Raw genomic sequence first — 20,187 nt, 5'->3', positions numbered from 1 at the left:
TTATAATTTTAAGAAAATATATTAATATATAAATAAGATATTTATTTATTTAGAAATATCAGAAAAGGGCTTCTAGGTACCTTTAAGACAGCTCTTTCCTTCTATATTAATAAAAAAAACGTAATAAAACTAAATTATAATTTTTATGATAATTAGTTTTAAAATACCAAAATAGGACATCCAGTTGTATTAAGACTGCCCTTTTCTTTAATATGGAAAATAAATAACATTATTAAATAAATATATATTATAATATAGTAAAACAATAATTAAAGTAATGATTTAAAATATAATAAAAATTAATTAAAATATAACTAAACAATGACTAAAAAAAATAAAATAATAAATGTAAAATTATGAACATAACTTGAATCATCATAAAATAAAATTACTAATAGTGTAATTAATCCTTAATTAATTAATCAGTGATTAAAATAAAATTTATCAAAGTTTAAAGGCTCTATCTCGAATAAATAAAAACTTTAAGTGCTAAAAATGTAATTTAGCCTTATTTAATTAATCGGATTAAAATAAATATTAATAAAATTATAAGGTACTAAATCAGTTATTTACCCTAAATATATATAAACTGATAATGATTAAAATGTAATAAAATAAAATTGAATGACATAATTAAAAGAATTAAAACTTGATTTTAGTGACTAATTTGTAATGTTACAAACTCGGAGTGACTGCGGAAAGGGTTTACCCATGATGGAAATTACACGCACACCCCTCCCCCAAAACGACGTCGTTCGGAGAGGGGTTTAAATACCCCGAATGGCCGGCCATATATGCCATCTTCCTCATTTCTTTCTTTTCTTTCTTTCTCTGAGAGAGAAAATTCTCTCTGTTTTCTCTAAATTCTTCCCCGGAGAGAGAGGGCTGACCACCGGCCGGCAACCATGCTCCGCCGCAAGTCCCCCCGCCGGCCACCGCCTCCGGTGGCCGGAAATTCCCAAATTTACCTAAAATATAGATTTAAACGCTCTAAGACCGATTCCGGTCTTTGTTTTCCCTAAAAACCCTTAGATTCCTGTAGATCTAATTTTTTACCTTCGAAAAATGAGACTCCGGTGATGCTCGAGATTTCCGGTAATGAGCGAAGCTTCAAGGGTAAGTTTCTTTTCTTCTCTTCGTTTCTGTTTTGGTCTGGTTGTTGGTTGTTGCTCGTATCTCTCTCTTTTTTTTTATCTCTTCGTCTGTTTCTCTGTTGTACTCCGTTACTCTCTGTCCTTGCTCTCCTCCTCTTTTTTTTGCAGGTTCAGTGGTGGCTTTTATAGCCACCACAGTGTACTCCTCGGACCGGTCCGATCTAGCATCTTTGGTGAGTCACCAAGCTATGGCGGTGACTCACCATAGAGCACTGATTTGGTGAGGCAGCTGGCCTCTGGAAAGCTCGACGAGGTCGGCGTCGTGGAAGCAGCAGCGTCGGCAGCAACTGGTTGGACCATCTGGCATCAGAGAGTCGGTCGTCGGGGTGGCTTCAGGGTGGTGCCGCATCTGGAAACGGCTGGCTGCTAGGGTTAGAAACCCTAGGGTTTTCCATCTGGAACCCTTTTGGGCCGTTGGATCTTGCCAGATCCAACGGCTGATGATGTGGATGGCGGCTGGGGGCTAGGGTTTGAAAACCCTAGCTGAAACCCTAAATTAATTCAGGGTTTCCATTTGGGTTTGGGATTTGAATGTAATTGGGCTGTGATTTGGGCTTTGTAATATTTAAATAATAATAATATATAATATTAATAATAATAAATAATAATAATAATAATAATAATTATAATAATAATAATACTAATAATAATAATAATAATAATAATAATAATACTAATAATAATAATAATAATTTTAATAATAATAATAATAAATTTAAATGAAAAAAATGATGTCTACAACTACTATCTCCTTAATATGAGTTTGAGTGTTGAACTGTCGATTCAGCTAAACGGGAACTGAAAGCTTTTTCAATTACCACAGGCTGCCCAGCTTCCCAGCTGCACGTATTGCATTAACTAGGTCTCGGTTCGATTCATTGTAGAGGCAAGTTACAACTCCAAATTGACCAGCCCGTGCAGTTCGACCAACCCTATGCAAGAAATCTACCGCAGAAGTGGCGAAGTCTGCCTGAAAGAATCAAATATTTCAGATGATCAACTGCCCTAAATAATTTAGATAATTTGCTAGTCATAAACTCATGACAATACCTAATCTCCCCATCAATATTTATACAAGTAATTCTCTTATAATAGGAATGACCTTTCTTCTTGTTTATATAGTATTACTCAGATGTGATTGCACAAAAGTATAAAGAAATATAAATGCCTATTCTTCCTCGTATAACATGTACCGGACTACTTCAAAATTTATATTTCTTGCATTGGTCATGCTCATGTGACATGTATGTATGTCAATTTACAATTAGATTTTTGTTGCATATATCCGTTTGTCAGCAACTCAACATGATCCTGCTTTTGTAAAGCATAACTTAATAACAGTGTTATCATCTATAAATTGTTTTTTTTACAGAGAAATGGCAATACATTTTTGACAATTTTTATTAAAAACATTATCAGTTTGGTACAAGGGTGGAAAGGAGGAAGTAGTGGAAACTTTAATCCCAACTACTGTTAAAAGATTTTCCATCTATTTTCCATCCTCCCTAACAAAATATAGCCTTGATGAGTTTATTCTCCAGTAACTTACACAGTTTATTTGATTCTCTTATATAGAAAGAGCCATATGTTGCAAGATTATCCATTTATCATGAGCTATAAAATTGGTTTAGTAAAATGAATCACCTGGATGACATGCGAAACATTTGGAATGTCAACGCCACGAGCAGCTGCATCTGTGCACACAAAAATTCCGCCTCTCTCTCGAAAACCATCTAAGGACTCAGCACGTTCTTCCAGGGAGAGGTCCTTATGGTAACGGCAACACTCGATTTCAGCCCTCTGCAGTATATTAGCCACTGCTTCAACAGCCTCAACAGTGTTAGCGAACACCATGGTTCGGCTAACACCAGCACCATGATCCAATGATTTTGAGTCAAATTGCTTTACAGCCTCTATTAGTGCATCAACCTGAGTGTCAGTTGTGACTTCAACCCATTTCTCCTTCAATCTGAAATTGGAAAAGGAACACAAATCGCCTATAAGCTGAATATTGACATTGAAGATAACAGGACATGAGGGATTGAAATGATGATTATTGACAATTTGACATAGGGCAAATACATGACGGCTCATAGGAGTAGACGAACTGAAAACCATGCCAAGGTTGGATTCTGTAGGGCTAGCTGTTATGCCACATATAAAACTATCAAGATATTGGATCCGCAAAAATTAATTGTGCTCAGCATTTTCGCCCCTCAAAACAGATAGATTAACAAGTTTTGTCTTGAATCTTTATACGAGAAACACAAGCAAGGACACCACATCTAACCTAATAAATTTAGTACAACTTAACTGTTCCGGCATAGAATCCTCAGAGTTCTTATGTTTCCAAGCTCATCAACAATGATAGCCAACTGATTCCTCAGGATTTAGTTTAAATCTAATTCAATGCATCTTGTTGGCAACCAAAATCCAAGCATCAGAAGGCTTTAAAATTTAAATACATGAGCAGACAGAAGGAAAATAAATGCCATTTTTAAAATGGTTATCGTGGTTTATACACCATGGTTGGTAACAACAGCAGTTTTAATCTGGTAATTTGTGACATGTTCTAAGTTAGAGTAGACAATATTAAACACAATATAGAAAAATAACTAAACCACGACGTGAATATGACAATGAATGCATGAATGTTTTAGAATCTATATAATTCAAGTTATTATCAAAATTTATATAAATATAAAAGACATTAAATATCATTATGGCTTGACAAAATACAGGAGCACAAAACGGATACACAAATTACCAGGTCCAGCCTAAATCTCCATGCATAAGAAAAATGGTATCACTAATCTTTAAAATCATTTTTCCTTAATGATAACAAACACATTTTTTTATCAAAACAGATCACCATGAGAAGTGATAAGCTTAAAACAATAAAATACGAGAAAGAGATAAATGTCTTGGCCTCTAACTGGGTCTAATAACCTTAACTAAAAGCAGCACCGTTTATCAATGGAAGATGGGAAAAAAACAAAAGAGTATAAGAATTTGGCACCTAGGATTTTGTTGATGGAGGTAGCTTCCACTAACCCAGTTGGCATCTGGAAACATCTTTTTCAACACAGCACCAGCAGTTTTCTTTCCATTAACTGGAAGGGTTGCAGCAACAAATATATACTGCTTACTTCGTTCATAATATTTTCTCACTCTCCTCCAGTCCTTTTTCTCGATGGATGAAGTTTGAGTTCCTTCTGTCAAGTCCTCAGCATCAGAGATGGATTCATTTTGTATGTCTTCCTCACCTTCGAAGTCAAAGTGTGATACAGAATAAGAAGTCAGTTCCACGGGATTCTCAAGTCCAGATTTACTCATCCGAGACAACAGCTTTTCATCAAAACGGAACATGTGTATAAGACGGATAACATGATTCTCAAAGCCCCCACAAAGAAGCATATCTGCTTCATCAAAAACCTGTGTAGTATTGTAAATATTTTTTTCTTAAAAAAGAGCCTCGTGGTTTCCCAAATAACAAAAACGAATACAAAGGTATGAGTCAGAAAACATACCATATACTTTACAGCACGAATGAAATCCGAACGATGATGTTTTTTTGGGTCTATATTGTTCAAAAGAGCAACCGGTGTTGACACAATAACATCTGGTTCATTAACTGGCCACCCCTGTAGTCAAACGTCTTATTTATGACAACCAGATTTTACCAATACAAAGGTAACAATGCCAAATATATACATGCATCTGAAAAAAAAATTAAAAGCACCCTCCAAGTTTCAATAACATAGAAACCATGAATTCTAACAAAGCCAAAGAGAAGCATGATGCCGTTCACAAAAATACCTGTCGACCACACACCACTGCGACTCTGAGAAGTGGTTTGCCATCATCACCTGAAAGATCATTAGCCATTCGAGCCACTTGTTCACAAAGCAATACATTTGGGCACAGAACAACAGATAAACTACGCGAATAAGCAGTAGGTTTATCCGAATCATTATCCCCATCATGCCGAGCACTACAGAGCTTATCAATCAGGGGAACCAGATAACCATATGTTTTACCACTACCAGTTTCCGCAGCAATTACAACAACTTTTCCAGAGAGTATAGACGGCATGCAGGCAGCCTATATAATTCAAAAAGGATTTTTTTTTTCAATAAACACCCGAATCCACCCATTAATGGTGAGCTCACATGATTGAAGACTTAAAGAAAATCGGCCTCAATCAACTAAAACTCCATATCGAATTCAAACTAACGGCTATTAAATAATAAATGCATTTGATAGTTGTTTTAGCTAATATGTTTAGAATAACTAAAAAGTAGTTCCATCCCTTTCAGATTTTTCTCTTTGTTTATTGCTAACATCAAATGACTGAAAACATATTCATAATCGATTAAACACAATTAAATAAGTAAAGAGCCACGCCAATTCTAAAGCAAATATAAAAAAATTTGTTCTTTAAGAAGTATTACAATTACTAAATTATTAGAAACCTATTCAGTGTCGTAATATGAATCGCAAAGTTAATGCGAAACGGAGCTTAAATTATAAGGAACGGATATGAAGTCATCAAAAGAAGGAAGGTAAAGCACCTGAACGAGGGAGGGTCTATCGAAACCGGCATTAGATAGAGTTTGAGAGATCCGATCAGATAAGCCAAGAGACTTCCAGGAAACAGTCTCTTCAGCAAAGAAGGTATCTCCCCCAGTTTTCTCTAGAGAAGAGACAGCAACGGCTGCACTGCTGAAGGCCCTGGTTCGGCGCCTGTAGGATTGATTGAGCCAAATAAAACGTATTGGAGGAGATGGCGGGGAAGTAGAGAGGAAAGAGGAGCGGCTGAAACGAGAGAGGAGCTTTGGGGTGGTGGTTGATAAACTGTATAAATTGAGCATTGAAGTTGAGCCACGTAAAATCATTATTGCCTCTTTTGAGATAAGCTGCTGCTTCATTTTTGAGGCTTAGAAAAACATTCAAAGTGGCAGGAGGAGGAGACGAGGGTTTAGGGTTTAAAATGAATGTTTTTAGACGTCATTTTTAATTCGGTGACCATGACTGTAATTTACCCTTAGAGGATAGGGGTTTTAAGATAAAAACGTTAAACCCCAGGCCAACAGGCTAGAAGAAAAGAAGATAAGGGGAATGGGTTCATTAAGCAAAGCTCTTCAATCTTCCACGGTTCTCTCACTTCCCTCCTTTCCTTCTTGTCCAGCTCCTCCTATTTCTCCTCCTCCATCTTCACTTTCCTTTGCTTTCAAAAACTCTTTCGCCTACACTTTAACCAGCAAAAAAACACCACCTTTTTTGCTCCCTTTCCCATTGCCCAACTTCATTTGCAAAGCTGCTGATTACAAATTCCCTGACCCGATTCTCGAATTCGCTGATGCTGTAAGCTCCCATTTACTTCCCTCTCACATCTTTATGCTTCTAATTATCTTGGGTATGTATTATTTTAATGTAGAATTCAATTCTTGGGGTTTTTTTTTATTTGGATTGCTTCAGGAAACGGATAAATTTAGGTCTCATCTGCTCAAGAAACTGTCCAAGAAGGAGGATATTTATGGAGACTCGGTTGAAGAAATTGTAGGAATCTGCGTCGAGGTAGTGTCTTTCTATATTTTAAGCAAATTTTCCTCTTATTTTGATGGTCGGTGATGGGATAAAACGAGTCTGACTTTACGAAATTATAACTCGAAGTCGATTCGAGTTGAAGGAAAATCAGTTTTTTAAGTGAGTTGAGTTGAAAACCCCATTTTTTCAACTCGAGTTTGTTTACCCCTAATTGGTGGAGTGTATGATTGTTGTTTGAGTGGAAATTGTTGATATTTCAGAATAGAATACCCAATTCATAATTTTCATGAAGAACACTTGCAAAAAAGCAAGATTTTTATCTGAAGGTTTGAACTTTGTACTCTAATGAGGTGATTGTGAATGTGAAAGGCTTGGAAGGTTTTCCAGAGCATAATTAGTTAAATTAGAAATAACTGTGTCATCCGTTTAGGTAGATATTTGCTTAACTAGAAAACCTGGGAACAATTTGAATAGCTTGTTCTGACGAATTAGTCCAACATTTTTTTTAGTATTATGCCTAAATGAAAAGGCCTCATGTTTGTCGAAAAATGGAAAACAAGCGCTTTGTTCTAAGTGGCAAAGGCCAATATACTAAACCGATACTTTGAACCGGTATGAAATAGTGGAATAACCATTCGTTGCCATTTTGGTGTGGTGATCCATCTAGTTGTTATAGAGGCACTCAATTATGTTGTTTCTGCTTGTTCTAAACAGATATTCATCACTTTCTTGCATACTGAATATGGTGGTCCTGGAACACTCTTGGTCATACCTTTCATTGACATTGCCGATACTATAGATGAGCGCGGACTGCCCGGAGGGCCGGAAGCTGCACGTGCTGCAGTCAAATGGGCTACGGATCACGTAGACAAGGACTGGAAAGAATGGACCGGCACCAATTGACGTAGAAGTGAAAAGCCTCCTTAGGAAAAATGTAATCGAGTAGCATTTTAATGTATGTTGTAATAGCTAGTTCAGGTATTGGAGAAAGCTTTTGTTCGTTCTCCGCTTCCTTTCGATGTGATTTGATGTTGAGAGGAGATTTTGCTGTGACGAGTAGCTTTGAAGGAAGATTTGTATCGGACATTCTTGATCAGAATACGATCCATACACAGTTCTTCCCGGTCAATGAAACTAAGCAGTCTTCGCTCTTTCCAAACCACTCATAAGTCATAACCCAAGTTAACGGTTATTAACGTCGAGTGATTAATTTATTACAAATCAATAACGTTAATGACTAATTTATTACTTTTAAAAATATAATGGAAAAACGAGTACTTATTCAAACATTATTGACTATTTGTGTAGGTTATTATGTTTTTATTTTATTTTAATTTTAGTGTTTTTTATTATTTTTGAAGAGTGGGTTTTCCAATTTCAAATAATACATAAATGTCTTAAAATACAAATAATACAAATATAGAACACTTAACACAACTAACACATACTAAAATATATTTGCCCTTTACCAATTGGGATGAAATGTACATTGTAAAATAGAAACTGGGAAGTTGTTCATCCTAAGTTCATACATCCTGGAATATGCAATCTGTCGCAACCGTCTTTCGGTTGGGCCTCGGAATTGGGCTTCGACTTAGGCAAATGGATTGGAGTCGCCACCGATCGTTTATTTTAAACAAAATAGGTTGACCGAATACCTTATTTCTTACCTGATCTGCGTCTTACCAAAGATGTGTCGGATTCGGGAGTCGGTTACAGTCAAGGAAGGGCTAGCACCTTTGAACTGCCCTTTCGGTACTGCGTAATTTCCAGTTGTCTTTAATTAAGAAAATTGAAAGTTAAATCAAAAGGTAAAATATCGATCCAAATTGTTTACCACTGATTGATTGAAGTTCCCTTAAAAATAAAGACGTTAAATAACGAGAAAAAAATAAAATAAAAATAAAAATAAAGGAAACAAGAATGAAGATAAAAATAGAAAAAAGGTTAATAAGCAAAGTAAGATAAATAAATAAATGAAATATTAATAATCTATACACAACTAAAGAATGAATAAATACAATGAATAAAAAATGACCATCAAAGAAATAAAAAACAAAGTGAAAAAAAAGTAACCGAATAAAAATGATTGAAATGTGCACCTAATAATAATAATAGACGTATAAATAAACTATTAACAGTATATATATATTAAAGTATAGCATTAAGCAAAAATAATCCAATAAGGAAAACAATAATATACGTATATAATAATAAAATAAAAAAAAATATATATATAAATTAGTAAAAAGAAGATAATAGTAATAGTTATATTAATCTATAAAAAAATAATATATACATGTATAATAATTTGTAAACAAAACAAAAAGTAAAATATGAAATACGTATATATAAAGTAATAATATTAAAAATAATAACGATTATAATAAATAAATAAAAAGCAAAGTAACAGGATTAAATTGGAAGAAATCCATGATTGAGGGTCGGATTCAAAACAAAATTGGGTAAAAAATCAGATTTGGGGATTGTGATAACATTCACTTGGAATAGGAGGGACTGAAATGGTGGTTTACCCTATCGTAAAGCAAAACACGCGGGTCTGGCGTGTATCTGGGTCGGGTTAACGAGCCATATAAAGGCCAAAGATTTGGCAAACTTTGCCCATTTCTCTCATTCGTAAACTGAAGCCCCTTTCCCTCTCAAATCTTTTCTCTCCATTGTTCTTCAAACATGAAGAACATGGACCAGGTTTTCCAGAATCTGGCCTTTGGCCTCCGAGCGCCGCCTCGCCACCGCCGTTGAACGGCGACGACCGCCGTTCTTCGGCGGCAAAAAAATTTATTTTTTTTACAGTTCGAAAGCCTTTTACCCACGCTTCTCAAAAATGAAAAAAAAATCCAACAAATAACGAGCATCATGGAGTAGATCTAGCTTCAAAGTTTTGAAACTCTCCCCTTGTTCATCGGCTGAAAACGTTTTTTCTTTTTTCTGGGTTGTCTTTCGAATCAAAACGCAGTACAAGGCATAGAAATCAACATGCAAAGGCAAAAAAACGGATGGACAAAGGTAAAAAAACACTGCTACCTTTTTATTTCCTTTCGAAACGATTACAATAGCTCTGATTTACCTCGCAAATTTTTGAGTATTTTGTGTCTAAAGCTCTCTGGTATTTCTCCTCTGAATCCTCCCTCGTAGTGTTACAAATAGATCTATTTATACTGGAAAAACTAACTATTTTTTAGACTCTTATTTAAAATAGAACTCTAATGCGTTGTTGTTTGTTGATGATGGTGTTGGCCTCATGTGCTTTCCTTGCGCCAGAGAACTCGGACTGTTGGAGGTGAGAGTCATACGACCATGAGATTCGGGCATGGGACGAGGCATCGCTTGGGAGGCTAGGGTTCTGGAAACCCTAGCTCGCTGGAATGGTTTGCATGCAGTGGGTCTTGGGCTATTTCATTTTCGTGTAATGGGCCTGTAATATGTAACCCCATGAATAAACAAATAAATATTATATTCTATAATATAGTTTGATATTATAAAAACTATATCAATGGATGAAATTCGATGTCTTCAGTTGCCCCTCTTTGCTCATTATCGTATAACGAAAATGTAGCAAAGATTAAAAGACATGAATTTCGGTCATATCGAATATCCTCTGTCACAGAGTTGAAATCCGATATTGAAACTGGTTCGTCAAATTGAACTAAAATATGAAATGACTCCCTCGTCGTGAGGTCAAGTTGAAACTGGAAAATTTTGAGCACGAAATCCTTCGTTGTGAAGTTGAAACCGAGCTCAAAGTTTTTGGCAAGTGGCCTTTGAATCGTCTTCTGGCTCAAGGTACTTCGTCGTGAAGCTGAAACTTGACCTGAAGACTTTGGTGTTGTGGTGTTACAGATGACTCATTCGTCGTGAGGTTGGGTTCATCTGTTAGGGCATGATACCCTTCGTTGTGAAGTTGTGTATGGCCCCTTCGTCGTGAAGTTGGCTGTGAACTGGATATCCTTCGTCGTGAAGTTGAAATCCAAGTGAGTAGTATTGTTCCGAGTCCAATATCCTCCGTCGTGGAGTTGAAATTGGTTCTAGAACTGGGAAATTGTTTGTTGACAACCAGCCATCCCTTCGTTGTGAAGTTGAACTTGTGTTGTCTGGAGTCCAATATCCTTCGTTGTGGAGTTGAAATTGGCTCTGAAATTGAGAAATGTTTGTTGACAACCAGCGGTCCCTTCGTCGTGAAGTTGAACTTGCGTTGTCTGTAGTCCAATATCCTTCATTGTGAAGTTGAAATTGGCTCTGAAATTGAGATGTTTATGGACAACCAGCGGTCCCTTCGTCGTGAAGTTGAACTTGCGTTGTCTGGAGTCCAATATCCTTCGTTGTGAAGTTGAAATTGGCTCTGAAATTGGGAAATGTTTATTGACAACCAGCGGTCCCTTCGTCGTGAAGTTGAACTTGCATTGTCTGGAGTCCAATATCCTTCGTTGTGAAGTTGAAATTGGCTCTGAAATTGAGAGATGTTTGTTGACAACCAGCGGTCCCTTCGTCGTGAAGTTGAACTTGCGTTGTCTGGAGTCCAATATCATTCGTTGTGAAGTTGAAATTGGCTCTGAAATTGGGAAATGTTTATTGACAACTAGCGGTCCCTTCGTCGTGAAGTTGAACTTGTGTTGTCTGGAGTCCAATATCCTTTGTCGTGAAGTGGAAATTGGCTCTGAAATTGAGAAATGTTTGTTGACAACCAGCGGTCCCTTCGTCGTGAAGTTGAACTTGCGTTGTCTGGAGTTCAATATCATTCGTTGTGAAGTTGAAATTGACTCTGGGTAAGACCTGCAAAGATATGCATCTATGCGATGTTATGGATGTCATGCTCTTAGGTATGCCTAAAATGTATATGCAACATATGTTATTCTGGGCTTTGGAGAGAAATCTCGATCTCCGGTGGCCTGTCGTTGTTGACTCTTGATTTTGAAAGCTTGAAGTTCCGATCTCTGATCTTGAATTCTTCAAATGTTTACATCTGATGTGCACATTCTGTTTTTTTTTCTTGATTTGGGAGATGCTCCTCAACCATCTCAAGTATGTGCATGAGCCTTGATCGGCTTCTGGGTACCTGTACTTTTCAATGAATCCTTGTACAGTAATATACGATTATCTTTTCACAAAAATAAATAAATCATTAGGTTTAAATCTAATTCAAGATGCTCAAGAGGAAAGATTGTCTTTATTCATAAGGGAGGAGAAAAACAAATAATACATGGCAAACATTCTAGAAAACGAATACACGATGATGTGTAAATGTACGTCTTAGATCTCGATAATGTGGGCACTTATGAGCTGAAAAGTCGTTTGGTGACCTTGAATGCAGCCTTTGCCAAAGGATTTTTGAAAATACGACAACGTTTGGGAGAGTGCGACATTTCTCCGATTTGTTGAGTTTGTAGAAGATTCATGTGTCGGGATGTTTCCACTGTTAATATCCAAATCGCCCTTTCCGGGTTTTCAACTTGGACTCATCCTTGGTTGCAAGACGCCCATTGCGGGTTTTCATCTTGAACCCACCTTATTTTCTCTTCTTTTGTTCTCTTTTTTCCTCTTTTTCTTTTTCTAATTTAGGGCGCCCTTTCGGGTTTTCACCCTAAACGTTCTTCTCTTTTTTCTTTTTTCCTTTTTTTTCAACTTAGGACGCCCTCTCGGGTTTTCATCCTAAACGAAGTATTTCTTGACTGCATCCGAGTTGATGGGATGTGGCAGTTCAGGTCCGTCCATTTCAGCCAGGATGAGGGCTCCTCCGGAGAAAGCCTTTTTCACGACATAAGGTCCTTCCCAATTTGGCGTCCATTTTCCTCGGAAATCTTTCTGGACTGGCCAAATTCTTTTTAGTACCAGATCTCCCTCGCGGAATATTCTTGGGCGCACCTTTTTGTCATGTGCTCGGATCATTCGTTTCTGATAGATTTTACCATGATGAATGGCTTTCAGTCTTTTTTCATCTATCAGATTAAGCTGATCATATCTGGATTGTGCCCACTCTGCATCATCCAGTTTGACTTCTGACAAGACCCTAAGAGACGGAATCTCAACTTCAATGGGTAGCACTGCTTCCATTCCATAGGCTAGTGAAAATGGAGTTACCCCAGTCGAAGTTCGTACCGAGGTTCGATAAGCGAACAAAGAAAAAGGCAACTTCTTATGCCAGTCTTTGTAAGTTTCAGTCGTTTTCTCCACTATCTTCTTAATGTTTTTGTTTGCTGCTTCTACTGCTCCGTTCATCTTTGGTCTGTAAGTAGTGGAATTGTGATGTTTTATGTTGAACTGTTCGCAAGCAGCACTCATCATCTTGTTGTTCAAGTTTGTTGCGTTATCAGTGATAATCCTTTCAGGTAGACCATACCGACATATAATTTCTTTCTTCAGAAACTTGCAAATAGTGGATTGAGTAACATTGGCATACGACACTGCATGAGTGTCGAAGAGCTGTTGGTATAATTCTTTATACGTCATGGGAATGGGGTCAAACTGCTCCCTTTCCCTTTCTCTTCTTGGTTATCTCTGGTTCTGTCTAGAAGTACCGGATGGTACAGTTGCTGTGGAATTTGAGCTTGAGATCGTAACCCCCTTGCTGACGCTGTAGGTGTTTACAATGTTGATCTCTCGCTCTTTGTTTTTCATGGGAGGTTTTTTACTGGAGTTTCCTCCCTCAATCTTTCCTTGTTTAATGGCCAACTCGAACATTTCACCGGCCATGACTAAATCTGAGAAACTTCCCGACGTGATTGCTACCAAGTGCCCAAAGTAAGGTGCCTTCAAGGTCTGTACAAACAGCTTTCTTGTTTACTTTTCATCCAAGGGTGGATGAACTTGCACAGATAAATCCCTCCATCTTTGTGCGTACTGTCGGAAACTCTCATTGTGTTTCTTCTCTAGGCTTTGTAACATGACCCGGTCTGGTCTCATATCGTTGATATGCTTATACTGCTCCAAGAAAGACTTGGCTAAGTCTTTCCACGTCTTGATATGAGTCCGGCTAAGCTGGCTGTACCACCGAGTAGCTGAACCGAACAGGCTCTCCTGAAAGCAATGGATCAGGAGTTGGTCATTTCCCCCGTACCCTGTCATCTTCCGACAGAACATAGTGATATGGGCCGAAGGGCAGCTGTTCCCGTCAAACTTCTCAAACTCAGGAACCTTAAATTTTGGTAGAAGCATCAAATCGGGAACCAAGCTTAGTTCCATCGCATCAACACCATAATAATCATGGTCTCCCTGGACCATCTTTATTTGGTCTTCTAACATCCTGATCTTTTCTTCCATCTTCTTCGCCTTATCCTCCTCGTCAAAATCCGGGATAGGGCAGTCGTCCAGATGACTGTCAGGCTTTGTCGCAGAAGTCTGTAAATTTGCCGTTGATACAGTTTTCCCTTTAGCGGCAGATGAGTCACCTTGCAGTACGGGTAAGGTCCCGGATGAGGCAACCACTTATGGGGTCGGTGGTATGGTTATCCCCTCAGATGGAGCTTCTCCGGATGCACTTGTCTGTTGTTGTAAACCAGATAACTTAGCCACGATCTGGTCGACTAGGGACTCCGTGCTTTTCTTTATGGACTCCATGGTACGTTGACTGTTCTGAGCCATCTTGTCCTCCAATTCCTTTTGAAGTCTTGCCATGTTCTCCTCGAGTTTTTTCTATTCTGACATCCATTTGTTTTTTCTTTGCACGAGTGTTGTGAGGGTGATGCGTATCTATTGCTTGCGGTGGTAAGCTTGGTGTCTGAGACATGTTCTGTTAGTTAATACGAATGTAAAAACATGGAAAATATAAAATAAACAAACATGAAATATAAAACGCAAGAAATGCAATGCATGATGTATGCAATTGGAGGCATTGATCCAGAAAAGTGTTCATTATTATAAATAACCCTTATTCAGACAAAAATGTTTTATCTTTTAAGAGACATACAAACAAATTAAAGGTACATTCGGACTAAATCCTCTAGACCCCGAACAGCTTCCAGTAGGTTGACAAGTCTTATGCCTTCATCTGTCATTGGTTGAATGCCCTGTCGAACCACTCCAGCTTCCCTTGCTAGACCGTGAAGATGACGGGCTGCTTTTTGCACTTGATCCAGGAAATCTCGGATGGTTGTATCTCGGGCCCTCACCCTTCGCTGTGCTTGTTCCCAACGGAAACACCATTGTAATCCTCCGTCGAAGGGCACCATCTGAAGCTCGTTTGCTTGCCTCTTGAACCCATCTACAATAGCTTCTAACTCAGCTATTGTCTTGCCATCTTTCTCATGCTGTTTTTCTAAGTCAGCTACCCGAACTCTCAAGCGCTGGTTCTGATATTGACTATCTGCCAAGCATCTTTGGGCAGTCTTCATCTGTTCCTTCCAAGCTCTCTCATCAGGCCCCTTGAACTTCCTTTTCAAGCTATGAGCCTCATCTTTCCAGTATTCAGATGTTACCTTCAATTTGGCGTTATCCTTGACCTTATCTTGATACCCCTTTCTCAAGTCTTCGAACTCAAAACAGACTCTTTTCTGTTCTCTTTCCAGTTTATCTGCCCGATCTTTCTGAGAGTCAGCATCTAGCTTCCACTGATAGCGCTCGGCTTCAAGTTCCTTTATCTTTTGCTTCAGCTCACTATTCACGGCTTCAAACTCGGTCTTGGCTATCTCGAGTTCAGAAGGGACATGCATGAGATGTTCTTCCATGGTCCGGGTGTCATCACAGTCTGGCACAGGGATGTTGTCATTCTTTCTCAATCTTCGCCACTCCACATAATCCGGAGTGAGCATGCTTCTGGCAGCTACAACATCCATCCGAAATAATTTCCTCCACGAATCGGCTGCTTCTTTGATCATCTTCTTATAGCTGTCGCCGTGATACTCAAACTCTGACCTAGCCAACCCGCATGTTGCTGGGACAAACTGACGTGCTCCATATTGTCTAAGTGCTAATAGCGGAGCATACCCGACTGCTCCCCAAAGTCCAAGTAAGGTCACAGTGTCAGAGTCACCACATCGGAAAAGAACGTCATTGAGAAATAGCCAGGGGGCTCTCCAGACAATATCCCGGTCCTGAAGATGCGTAAAGACCTTCATCCACTTTTCCTTCGAGGCACCTTCATGCCATTTTAAGGTGATAAATTCACCTAGAGGTGAATAGGTGGTGCTGAAACGGCGGTAGGCAACCCCGTTAGTCTTCCAGAAGTGGTTGTGAATCCAGACCTGAAGGAGCTGAATGCACCCGGTGAATCTTCCTCCGCCAGTTCTTCGGCAATGGTTGAGAGATCGAAAGGTCTCGGCCAAGATGGCTGGTGCTGGGTTAACTCATTTAGAAAGTTGCTCAAATAGTTCCACCACGGCAGCGTCAATGCACCCTAAAGCTTTCGGAAAGATGATCAAACCGTACAGACCCAGTGCAAAAAGGTCTATAGTCTTCCACTCATCAGGGTGGTTTTTCATTAGTTGCTTTATGTGGATCCATTCAATTCCTTCTCCACTGCCTCTACGCTGAGTCCGATCGATTACCCATTTCTCATCTACTCCTACAACTTTGGCCAGTGCATTCTTGAAGGGCTGGCTTTTGATGTGTTTAATATAGGCTCGCTCAAGCTTGATGCTTTCACAATACAATAGTGTAGTGTATTCTTCGATGGTGGGCACCATGTCCTCTTGGTTAAAAGTGAAGCAACTATATCCCGGGTTCCAGAATTGAACCATGGCTCTGATTAAGGGCTCATCAGTCTTAACTTGAAGCAAGAGTGCAATGTCACCGTACCGTTGGCTGAACTTCTGTCTCCGATCATTCTTCCAACTGTCCCAGATATCTCAAAGTTCTTGTACATTGTTCTGTTTTAGGCTGATAGGGGTGTAGCGAACCAACTCTGACACATAGCTTCCTTGAAGATTGTCTCCCTTTTCACTTTGAGCCTTCTCGGACCATAGTCGTGCCTCAGCGTTTTCAATCTCTTGAATTACAACACCTTTGTCCATGGATTCAGATTATTTGAGTTTTAATAAACACCTTTTTAGGGATCAATGGCCTCTTGTTATGATGCAAATGCTAAAAACAAACACAGAGGCAAAAAAAGTTAGTAAAATGGAAATCAATAAAAATAAATAAAAAAATAAATGGTAAAGGAAAAAACATAAGGAAAAAAAAGGTTAGGAAAGAAATGTCCTAGGTTTTGGAATGTGGTTTTGGGGTAGGCTCTATTTATTCAAAGTCTCCCGGTTTAGGTTCTAAAAAACGGTACCCGAGTTCTCCTTGCTGGCACCCTCTTAGGCCGACCATACCCTTAGTCCTAAACCCATCACAGGCTTGTGTGGACTAAGTTAAACTCGAGAGGACACATTCCCTTATGCCCATACGGAGAATAAATTCACACGAAGGCATAAGGTATATGAATCCCGAAGGCTACTTGCTAGGCCCATACGGTGAATAAATTCACACGAAGGCGTCGCTTTCACCCCCACTTAAATCGGGTTTGGAGCTCGGGTTTAGAGCCTTAGATGAAAAATCTTTGAAGGCTGAAATCATGAGAAAACGATTAGTCCAACTATTTACTCGAAAATATAATCAAAAGTAAGTAATAAGGATCAAAAAATTACCTTAAAATTCAAACTTACCCTTTTCGTTAAAAAGACAACTGGAAATTACCTTAGCCTGACTCACTTACATGTGTCCCCAGCGGAGTCGCCAAGCTGTCGCAACCATCTTTCGGTTGGGCCCCGGAATTGGGCTTCGACTTAGGTAAATGGATTGGAGTCGCCACCGATCATTTATTTTAAACTAAATAGGTTGACCGAATACCTTATTTCTTACATGATCTGCGTCTTACCAAAGATGTGTCGGATTCGGGAGTCGGTTACAGTCAAGGAAGGGCTAGCACCCTTGAACTGCCCTTTCGGTACTGTGTAATTTCCAGTTGTCTTTAATTAAGAAAATTGAAAGTTAAATCAAAAGGTAAAATATCGATCCAAATTGCTTACCACTGATTGATTGAAGTTCCCTTAAAAATAAAGACGTTAAATAACGAGAAAAAAATAAAATAAAAATAAAAATAAAGGAAACAAGAATGAAGATAAAAATAGAAAAAAGGTTAATAAGCAAAGTAAGATAAATAAATAAATGAAATATTAATAATCTATACACAACCAAAGAATGAATAAATACAGTGAATAAAAAATGACCATCAAAGAAATAAAAAACGAAGTGAAAAAAAAGTAACCGAATAAAAATGATTGAAATGTGCACCTAATAATAATAATAGACATATAAATAAACTATTAACAGTATATATATATATATATATATATATATATATATATATATTAAAGTATAGCATTAAGCAAAAATAATCCAATAAGGAAAACAATAATATACGTATATAATAATAAATAAATAAATAAATATATATATATATATATATATATATATATATATATATATATATATATATATATAAATTAGTAAAAAGAAGATAATAGTAATAGTTATATTAATCTATAAAAAAATAATATATACATGTATAATAATTTGTAAACAAAACAAAAAGTAAAATATGAAATACGTATATATAAAGTAATAATATTAAAAATAATAACGATTATAATAAATAAATAAAAAGTAAAGTAACAGGATTAAATTGGAAGAAATCCATGATTGAGGGTCGGATTCAAAACAAAATTGGGTAAAAAATCGGATTTGGGGATTGTGATAACATTCACTTGGAACAGGAGGGACTGAAATGGTGGTTTACCCTATCGTTAAGCAAAACACGCGGGTCTGGCGTGTATCTGGGTCGGGTTAACATGCCATATAAAGGCCAAAGATTTGGCAAACTTTGCCCATTTCTCTCATTCGTAAACTGAAGCCCCTTCCCCTCTCAAATCTTTTCTCTCCATTGTTCTTCAAACATGAAAAACATGGACCAGGTTTTCCAGAATCCGGCCTTTGGCCTCCGAGCGCCGCCTCGCCGCCGCCGTTGAACGGCGACAGCCGCCGTTCTTCGGCGGCAAAAAAATTTATTTTTTTTACAGTTCGAAAGCCTTTTACCCACGCTTCTCAAAAATGAAAAAAAATCCAACAAATAACGAGCCTCATGGAGTAGATCTAGCTTCAAAGTTTTGAAACTCTCCCCTTGTTCATCGGCTGAAAACATTTTTTCTTTTTTCTGGGTTGTCTTTCGAATCAAAACGCAGTACAAGGCATAGAAATCAACATGCAAAGGCAAAAAAACGGATGGACAAAGGTAAAAAGACACTGCTACCTTTTTATTTCCTTTCGAAACGATTACAATAGCTCTGATTTGCCTCGCGAATTTTTGAGTATTTTGTGTCTAAAGCTCTCTGGTATTTCTCCTCTGAATCCTCCCTCGTAGTGTTACAAATGGATCTATTTATACTGAAAAACTAATTATTTTTTAGACTCCTATTTAAAATAGAACTCTAATGCGTTGTTGTTTGTTGATGATGGTGTTGGCCTCATGTGCTTTCCTTGCGCCGGAGAACTCGGACTGTTGGAGGTGAGAGTCATACGACTATGAGATTCGGGCATGGGACGAGGCGCCGCTTGGGAGGCTAGGGTTCTGGAAACCCTAGCTCGCTAGAATGGTTTGCATGCAGTGGGTCTTGGGCTGTTTCATTTTCGTGTAATGGGCCTGTAATATGTAACCCCATGAATAAACAAATAAATATTATATTCTATAATATAGTTTGAAATAATAAAAAATATATTATAAAAACTATATCAATGGACGAAATTCGATGTCTTCACAATCTTTAGAAATTGCCTCTTCAATCTCCTCCATAAAAACCCTCTCTTTCTTTTCGTAACTTATTTAACCGAACCAATTCTCTTCTGCTTTGGCTTTTTCTCTGCCAAAAACAAAATTAAATCTTTGATTTTTCCTACGTTGGCATGGCGGAGGCTCCCGCCGAAACCCAACAACGTCGCCCGGTCTTTTACGTCGTTTTCCACTTTGGCGACGGTGGACCGGACGCTGGCAATAAACTTGGGCCGGCGCCGGCGTCAAAGGCTTCCATAGAAGCAATGCCGAGGATAAAAGTGAAAGAGAGTGGTGGCGATTGTAGTATTTGTTTGGAAGAGTTTGAAGTTGATGAGGAAGCTAGGGAGATGCCATGCAAGCACGTGTTTCATTCGGGTTGTATTGAGAAGTGGTTGCAGATCCATGGTTCGTGCCCGGTTTGTCGGTTCTTGATGCCGGCCAAGACGGTCGAAACCGAAGAAGGTGATGGGGGTCGGAGAAGGTTGGAACATGCGGAGATTAATGGTTTGGAGTTTTTACATTCGTTTTTAGCTTTTGCTAGCCTCATGGGAGCGGTTGGTACAGGTCAATCTGGTTCGGGTCATGTTGATGATGACATGTCTTCAAATTAAAACGGGGATTGCAACTAAAACAATTTTTTTTATAATATCTATTTTTTACCCTTTGAAGAAGGGACAAGTTGTACTAAAATTAACATATTTTTTATTTAATATACAACCATTT

At 38.2% G+C, this 20,187-nt stretch overlaps 2 protein-coding genes across 2 annotated transcripts; one reads left to right on the top strand and one right to left on the bottom strand.

Moving 5' to 3' along the window:
* Positions 1–1,968: 1,968 nt before the first annotated feature.
* LOC120125301 (DEAD-box ATP-dependent RNA helicase 22-like) lies at positions 1,969–6,059 on the bottom strand. Its single transcript, XM_039143765.1, has 6 exons — positions 5,729–6,059; positions 4,974–5,258; positions 4,685–4,798; positions 4,174–4,589; positions 2,799–3,123; positions 1,969–2,124 (listed from the first exon to the last, which is right to left on the bottom strand). Exons 1-6 carry the CDS (start codon positions 6,050–6,052, stop codon positions 1,969–1,971), a joined length of 1,620 nt encoding a protein of 539 aa, XP_038999696.1. The 5' UTR covers positions 6,053–6,059.
* Positions 6,060–6,275: 216 nt separating this feature from the next.
* On the top strand, positions 6,276–7,608 carry LOC120125212 (protein PLASTID REDOX INSENSITIVE 2, chloroplastic-like). The gene is made up of 3 exons (XM_039143693.1): positions 6,276–6,521; positions 6,636–6,734; positions 7,419–7,608. Exons 1-3 carry the CDS (start codon positions 6,276–6,278, stop codon positions 7,605–7,607), a joined length of 534 nt encoding a protein of 177 aa, XP_038999624.1. The 3' UTR covers position 7,608.
* Positions 7,609–20,187: the final 12,579 nt, after the last annotated feature.

Source organism: Hibiscus syriacus, unplaced genomic scaffold, assembly GCF_006381635.1.
Source record: "Hibiscus syriacus cultivar Baekdansim isolate YM2019G1 unplaced genomic scaffold, ASM638163v2 tig00110430_pilon, whole genome shotgun sequence".
Classification (NCBI taxonomy): Eukaryota; Viridiplantae; Streptophyta; class Magnoliopsida; order Malvales; family Malvaceae; genus Hibiscus; species Hibiscus syriacus.
Note: the sequence above shows the minus strand (reverse complement) of the source record. Positions and strands in the feature narration are given on the sequence as shown.

What these genes read in the sequence shown, in the direction of transcription:
- LOC120125212 (XM_039143693.1), top strand. Translation starts at nt 6,276, where the DNA reads ATGGGTTCATTAAGCAAAGCTCTTCAATCTTCCACGGTTCTCTCACTT. An exon ending in TTCTCGAATTCGCTGATGCT is followed by an intron (nt 6,522 to 6,635) that starts GTAAGCTCCCAT and finishes GGATTGCTTCAG; the next exon opens with GAAACGGATAAATTTAGGTC. An exon ending in TTGTAGGAATCTGCGTCGAG is followed by an intron (nt 6,735 to 7,418) that starts GTAGTGTCTTTC and finishes TGTTCTAAACAG; the next exon opens with ATATTCATCACTTTCTTGCA.
- LOC120125301 (XM_039143765.1), bottom strand. Translation starts at nt 6,052, where the DNA reads ATGATTTTACGTGGCTCAACTTCAATGCTCAATTTATACAGTTTATCA. An exon ending in CAGTGGTGTGTGGTCGACAG is followed by an intron (nt 4,799 to 4,973) that starts GTATTTTTGTGA and finishes GTTTGACTACAG; the next exon opens with GGGTGGCCAGTTAATGAACC. An exon ending in CTCCATCAACAAAATCCTAG is followed by an intron (nt 3,124 to 4,173) that starts GTGCCAAATTCT and finishes TTCCAATTTCAG; the next exon opens with ATTGAAGGAGAAATGGGTTG.